General features: G+C 37.7%; 1 protein-coding gene across 1 annotated transcript in view; it reads right to left on the reverse strand.

The window, feature by feature from the left end:
- The window catches only part of CREBL2 (cAMP responsive element binding protein like 2), a 31,324-nt gene extending 25,717 nt beyond the window's left edge, over positions 1 to 5,607 (reverse strand). Inside the window, exon 1 of the mRNA XM_052000125.1 lies at positions 5,354 to 5,607. Within this exon, the coding sequence (XP_051856085.1) occupies positions 5,354 to 5,368 (15 nt within the window). The 5' untranslated portion in view covers positions 5,369 to 5,607. The remainder of the gene's footprint in view (positions 1 to 5,353) is intronic.
- Positions 5,608 to 8,171: the final 2,564 nt, after the last annotated feature.

Below are 8,171 nucleotides of genomic sequence, written 5' to 3' on the forward strand. Positions count from 1 at the left end.
AACTTCCTTGGTCTTTTCCAGCTCTGATGCTGCAGAATATTATATATAAATTATACAAAAAAAAAAAAAAAAAAAAAAAAAGGAAAGACCTGAGTTGTAAAAGTCTGGGACTCTCCATCTTATCTACAATCCAAATCAGGAGCTATCTATACAGTACCCAAATGCACAGAGGCATATTTCAATTTGTTTTTCAAACAACAAAACAGTTCTTAGTTCAATTAAAATAATATACTGGAACTCTTTCCCTTCTCATTTTCACCCCCAGCTTCCCTGGCTTCCTTCAAGTCTCAGCCAAAGTTCCACTTTCTGCAAGAAGCCTTTCCCCATCTCTTTAATCTTAGCAATTCTTTTTGAGAGCACCCCAATTTATCCTTTAAATATCTTGTTTGTATAGTTGTTTACATGTTATTTCCTCTATTAAACAGTTTCTTGAGAACAGTGCCTGACATTTAATAAGTGATAACTGACTGATCTTTCATCCATTCCCTCCAGCAAACTGCCCCTACATTCAACACCTTTCTAATTTTCAATTTCTCCCTAGCCATTTAAATGTTCCTTCCCTGCTGCCTACATAAACCCCTCACTTGACCCTAACATATATTCCCCCTTCCTATGATTCTCCCACCTTCATCAAATTTCCAGAAATGGCTGCTGCATCCATTTCCTCTTTTTTCACTCAGTTCTCAATTCCTTGCATTCTGGTTTCCTTCCAACTCTATCATTCAACTGAAAATGTTCTCTTTAAAGTTACCATCATTTTTTAATTATCAATCTAATAGTTTTTTTTCTCAATCATCAACCTTCTCAACCTTTCTGACATTGCTGGCTTCCCTTTCCTGCTGGATATTCTCTTCCTTCCCAAAATTTCTATAAAATTGCTTTCTTCTGGTTCTCCTCCTGCCTGTCTGGCCATGCCTTGTCAGTATCCTTGGCTGGACCAATCAAACGAGTATTTATTTCTCTAGTTCAGCTTCTTTTTCTTTTCATCAGTGCATATATTTTCTTATGCTTCTTGTATTCATCATAGTCATCATTTTCTAACAGTGCAGTAATATTCCACTGCAATCAGGAATTGCATCTTGTTTATTTGTTTGCAGTTTTTGCTATTACAAATTTTTTTATGTTTATAAGACCTTTTTTCCCTTTCTTTTTAATCCCTGATCTACTGAGAGTTTATGAGTAGCAGCAGAATTTCTGTGTCAAAGAGTATGTACATTTGAGTCTAAATTATTTTCACAACTGTTGAACCAATTCACATTTCCATCAACAATGAATTAAATGTGGCTGTCTTTTCACAATCCATCTAGCTTCTTTCTTTAAAAAAAAAAAAAAATTCTTCCCTTCAACAAGCATTATAAAAACTTAATTTGCATGAGGCACTTATCTCATAACTGAGGGTATACCCCAAGATCCTGTCTTGGGTCTTCTAATTTCTTTATATATTCTCTTTCTTAGTAATCTTGTTAGTTCAATTATAATCCCTATGTATATGACTACAAAATATATAGCTGAGTTCCAGTACTGTATCACCAACAGTCTACTGTACATTTCAAACTGTATATCTAGCAGGCATCTCAAACTTAGCATATTGTAAATGGAAATCATCATCTTTCCACCAAAATCTGCCTTTTTTCCTAACTATCCTATTTCTAGAAAGGATACTACCATTATTATTAATGCCCAAATTTTACAATCTCAACATCATCCTCAACTCTGCTCTCCCCTCTCACTCCATATATATAACTAAATGCCAAGTTTTATCAATTCTACCTCCCTAACATCTCTAGTATCCCCTCAAATACCAATATCACTCTATTTCTTTCCTTTATCACTTCTCATTTGAATTACTGAAGAAATGAACTTCTATTTGGTCTTCTGCCTTCAGTCTCTTCCTTCACCAATCCATACCTCACAGAACTTCCAAAGAGATATTCCAGAAACAAATAAGCTGGAAAGTAACAAAAAATAAAAACAAAACCCAACTCCATCGTTCCTGATTGCCTTGAAGATCAACTTCAAACCACTCTATTTCACATTTAAAGCCTTTTACAATAAGACACCCATCTGTTTTTCAGGCTTACATTTCTACATATATGTTTCTCCTTCACAAATGCTATGCTTCAGTCAAACTAATCTAATTTACTTATCATCATACCTGACATTCTCTAATAATAGTCAATTTCCAGTCTCTATATCTTTGTACTGGATGGCCCCCATGCCTGAAATGCATTTTTTCCTTTCTTTCATCACTTAGAATCCTTTGTTGTTATTCAGTCATTTTCAGTTATGTTCAATTTTTCATGACTTCTTTTTTTTGGAGAGAGGGTTTTTTGGCAAATATGCTACAATGGTTTGCCACTTCCTTCTCCAGCTTATTTTACAAATAAGGAAACTAAAGCAAATAGGATTGATTGACCTGCCCAAGGTCATAAAGCTAGAAAGTGTCTGAAGTCAAATTTGAACTTAGTTCTTCCTGATTCTAGGTCCAATATTCAAACCATTAACTGCCCAGCTTCCCCTTAAAATCCTTACTTTCTTTGCAAGCACAATTTAAGCATCACCTACTATGAAATACTTTTGTTATCTCCCCCATCCTGAAATTAACTTGAATTTATTTGTGTCTACTTATGTGTATCTCTTATTTCCCATACAGCATGTAAGCTTCTTGAGGACAGGACTATTTCATTTTTGTCTCTGTCCACAGTGTTTAGCTTTTTGATTTAAAATGTTATTTTTTAAACTATCATAAGCTACTTAAACACCTTAATCAAGGCAATCTGAGTCTTTTCTAAAAAGTGAAACATATTAGAGCCAGGGCGACTAGATATTTGCTCTTGTGGAAAACCAGAATATAATTAAAATTAGAAGGGAAACAGATAAGAAAACTGATTCAAATTTATAAGACTAAGAGTCATTCCCCAATGACAAATGATTAAGGGATATAAGCAGACAGCTTTCAAAGGAAGAGATCCAGGCTACCACCACCACACAAAAAAGTACTTCAAAGCACTTATAATTAAGAAAAAAAAATCAAAACAACTCTGACTTTTGACTTCATACTTATCAGATTGACAAGGATGACAAAAAAAGAAAATGTCAAATATTGAAAGGACTGCAGAAAATAAGTACATTGATGCTCTGGATCACTGTGAAATAGTTCAATCATTCTGACAAGTAATTTGGAACTATACTCCAAAAGTCACTTAACTCTAACCCTTTGAACCAACTATATCATTAACAAGCCTATACCCTAAAAAGATCAAAGAAAGGAAAAAAACCCTCAAATATATAATCATATTTATAGCAGCTCTTTTTGTAGTGACAAAAAAGTAGAAGCTAAGAGGGAAGCCATTCATTGAAGAATGACTACACAAATTATATGAATATAATGAAATATTGCTGTATCATAAAAAGGGATGAAATGGATAGTTTCAAAGTCACTTTCTTAAAGGAAGTTTCAAAGAAAACTGGAAATAAGCGTATGAAATGATACAGAGCAAAATGAACAAAACTGGGAGAATAATTTCTACAATGATAATAGCATTGTAAAGAAATCAACTTTGGAAGATTTTACAACTGATCAATGATTCAATGATAAACCACCAACCCAGAGAGCTAAAGACAAAACACCTCACCTATTGCCTGACAGAGAAAACTAAACACCACATAACTAAAGTAATTCTCACCACCCTAGCTTTGTATACACCTGCATATCAGAAAGGCTCTCACAGGAGAAAAGATGAGAAAAAAAATTGGATGCAAAAAAAGTATGTCAGAGGAACAGATGATGTAAAGAGCTGGTCACCTGGGAAGCATTGAGAAAGCCTGATTTCTACTTCAAAAAAAAAAATCAGTTTTAGAAATGTCGAATTATTTCTTATTCACAGAGATGAGTTTTCCTACATTTAAATGGGAAATAGCATTTTGTCCGTAAGAAATTTGCTATACAGGGCCAGGAGATCATTATATACTTCAACAACAACACTATATGATGATCAGTTCTGATGGATCTGGCCATCTTCAGCAATGATGTGAACCAAATCAGTTCCAATGGAGCAGTAATGAACTGAACCAGCTATATCCAGCTAAAGAACTCTAGGAGATGACTAAGAACCATTACATTGAATTCCCAATCCCTGTATTTTTGTCTGCCTGCATTTTGGATTTCCTTCACAGGCTAATTGTACAATATTTCAGAGTCTGATTCCTTTTGTATAGAAAAATAATGGTTTGGTCACATATACTTATGGTGTATCTAATTTATACTTCAATATATTTAACATCTACTGGTCATCCTGCCATCTAGGGGAGGGGGTGTGGGGAAGGAGAGGAAAAATTGGAACAAAAGGTTTGGCAGTTGTCAACGCTGTAAAATTACCTATACATATAATGTATAAATAAAAAGCTATTTAAAAAATAATAAAAAATTAAAAAAAGAAATTTGCTATGTAAGTTATCTTCATACGAAGTTAGATAAAAATAATCATAGGCCATTTTGGTGTATAAATTAATCATTCAATACCATTATCTACCAAAGCAAAGAAGTAAATACCCTGGATTAAGAGAGAAATTAATGAGAGGAAAGTGAAACATGAAAGATGTCTCAGCAAGAAAAGAGGAGTTCACTGTTAATCAGATAAACCCCTCTCCTGTTTGTTGTTAGGTTATTTCAGTCCCGTCTAACTCTTCGTGACCCCATTTAGGATTTTCTTGTCAAAAATCCTGGAGTGATTTGCTATTTCCTTTTCCAGCTCATTTTACAGATAAGGAAATTGAGGCAAACAGAGTTAAAAGACGTGCCAAAGGTTACACAGCTAGTAAATATCTGAAGGGGGATTTCACAAAGATCCCAAGCCCAGTGCTCCATCCAGCGACCATAGCTACCCCTGACAAAGCTCTCCAGAGATCACATTTCAGAATGAGGTGGAAAGAAGGGCGTGGAGGACAAGGGCACCCTGGCCATGAGAATTAGTCTCAGAGGTAGAAGGACTTTCAGCCTAAAGGGATTTGGGGCAAACAAGTGGAGAGTCACTGAGATAAGAGATCACACACTAGGAAGGGTCAAGCTGCCTCTTCCCGATCCCACCCCTCCGGGTCCTAATTAGGTTAATTACACTTAGGTGGATACAGAGAAGGAAATGGCCAAGGGTCTCAAACAAGCCTGGGCTGGCTGTATGGATGAGAAAGCTAACTTGGAAGGAGAGGGACCTCCAGAAGGCTGACCCCCGCCATCCCCGTCACCCCCGACCTGGTGCGCTGCCTGCCTCGGGCGGAGCTCCCCACGCTGGGGGGCGGCCCCCCAAAATAAGCCGAGCCGGGTGGGCTGTCACGACTGGTGCGGACCAGGGCTTACCTTGCTGTCATCCATGTCCACAGGCTCGCAGACCGGGCCTCACAGCCTTGCCCGGCCGGCCAGCGCCGCCTCCGGGGAACGAAGGAGATTTATTTTTTTCTACCAGTCCTCGGGTCTAGCCTCTAGCCCTCTCGGATGCCGATGCCACTGGGAGAAGACGCCCGTTCAGAAATGAGCCGGGGAGTCCCAGGAGTGGTCCCAAACGTCCCCCTCAGCCGCCGCGGCCTCTTCCCCGTCCATGACAGTTTCTCCCGTGTGTTTATAGAAGCCCCAGGGAGAGGCGGGGGCCCGGAGGGAGTTCGGCGAAGGAGTCCCTCGGGTGCCGTAGACACGGGGGTTTCTGGGAATTGTAGTTCTCCTCCACCAGGCCCGCCATTGGGGCCCCGGCCTCCGCTGGGTGCCGGTGTGAATCAGGAAAAGTAACAGCTTCTAGGTCTATTCCAGAAGAAGCGTGCCGGCGGTCTTCGCCCCATCTCCAGGCACGCGCTCCCCCTTCCGCTGTCCTACTTTTCCCCAAGGATAAGGCTACCCTCGGCAACGAAAATCTGGACTTAGAGGACTTGAGGATGGGAACTACGTGTCCCATCGTTCCCTGTGGGTTCGGAGGGAAGCCAGAGGGCGAGGGATCTGGGCCCGCTCCTTAGGAATGTCGGTCTGGAAGGAAGCTAGGGTCCGGCACCAACGGTGAGCCCCCGTTGGAGTAGGTGTCCCCTTTCAATCCGTATCCGAAACATGGACCAAAGCCGTGTAGTTCCTGGCAAAAAAAAAGGGTCTTGTGTGCCTCCTGATGGAGTCACCCATTAGGTGAACTTATCCTGAAAGAGGAGAGACCATCGATGCATTTCAGGAATGATCCGTTATAACGAAGTAAAAGCCTATTCTGGAATGTAGGCATGGTTAATAACAGTTAAAAAACCAATCAATATAATAAATCATAGCAACAAGCCCCCCAAAACCGCACCACTAACCATCAACATATACACAGCTTTCCCACAGTCCCGTAAGATAAGTTTTGGTTTTGTTACGCGAGGAGGGACAGACTTGGGTTTTCATTAGCATAGGAACTTCAGTTAGGGGAAAGCCCTCTACCAATGCAGGTAGGTACCTGCTCTGCACCTTGCTTTTAGAGTATAGACTAAAGAACCGAGAGGTTATCCATCTGGATCAGAGATGGGAAGTGAACCCAAGTCTGCAACCAGGTGGTGTAGTCAAGATGCAATGTGCTGCACCTAGTCTGGAAAACCTGGTTTCAAATTCTGCCACAGAAACTTGCTTTTTTTCTCTATTTACTTCTACTGTAAAATAGGGCTCTTCCCAGTAAAGATCATGAGATAATATGCAAAGATTATATGATATATATATACACACATAATTTCTATATTATATGAGGATTATGAGATATATGCAATTATATTAGAAAATGTATTTATAATGTGCCTTGCATATTACAGGTACTTAATAAATGCTCTATCCTCTATAGCAATAGTTCTTAAATTTTTTTATGTTTTGAACCCACTCTGCAGAGCTCCGACTCAGAATAATGTTTTTAAATGCATAAAGTACATAGGATTACAAAGAAAACCAATTATATTGAAATGAAATTGAATTTTTTTTTAAATTTTATATTCGCAGATCCAAGGTTAAGAATTTGTGCCAAAGGCTCTTTCTCCTGAGGTAGATAAGTGAAATATTATTCTCCCTTATTATAGATAAAGAAAAGGAGGTAGAAACAGAATGATTTGCGTCAGATCACAAAGTCAATGTTTCAGATGAGATTAAAACCAAGTTTTCCTGACTACAATGTGCCATCCTAACCATAATTATGCTATCTTTAAAAACAATATGAGTGGCATTAAAAGCAGAGATCCATTTTTTAAAATTGAGAATGTAGTGAAATATTCCACAACCAATTTTGGGAAGCATATTTAATTCATAACAAACAAGAGATAGAGAAGAATAGAAAAGATAAAAATGAGTGATTTTTTTGAATTTTTAAAAATTTATATTGTTAAATATTTCCCAATTACCTAGAATAAATTAACATTTTAAAAAAATTTTAGATTCCAAATGCTCTCCTTCCCTTCTATCCCTCCCCCATCCTTGAGAAGGCAAGCAATTTGATTTGGTTATACATGTAAAGTCATGCAAAACATTTTAAAAGAGTAATTTCAATGAAGGATGGTAGGAGGATTATAGTGGAAATCTATGCATCAAATATCTGACAAAAGTCTTATCTCTAAGATAAATGGGGAAACAGAAATATTAGGGGCAGTAAGGTATACCTTGGAAACAGGAAGACCTAGGTCCAAGTGTCATCTCTGATATAGGTATGAAACTCTAGACAAGTCAGTTAACCACTCAGTGCATCAGGGGGTTCTCTATCTGCATCAGTAAAAGGAAATTCTACATTAGGACTCCCTCATACTGAAGAAATCACAGAGTTCAGGGAAAAATCTGTCTATATTAATACATACATAGACATACATACAAAGATAGTAAGACATAGATACTTGTAGATAGATTTTTCCTCTGAACTGATTTTGCATATATATTATATAATATATAAACATGTGTTTACATACATGTACACATATACACATATATGCATGTGCATATGTATTTCAAAAGAAGAAATAAAATATTAACTATATGAAAAATACTCCAAATCACAAGTAATAAAAGAAATACTAATTAAAACAACTTTTTGTTTTACCTTATACCCATCAAATCGGCAAAGGCAATAAAATATAAAGTCAATATTGGAGGTACTATAAGAAATCAAACATATTAACATACTTTTGGTAATGCTAGAAATTGG

Source organism: Antechinus flavipes, chromosome 5 (assembly GCF_016432865.1).
Source record: "Antechinus flavipes isolate AdamAnt ecotype Samford, QLD, Australia chromosome 5, AdamAnt_v2, whole genome shotgun sequence".
Taxonomy (NCBI): Eukaryota; Metazoa; Chordata; class Mammalia; order Dasyuromorphia; family Dasyuridae; genus Antechinus; species Antechinus flavipes.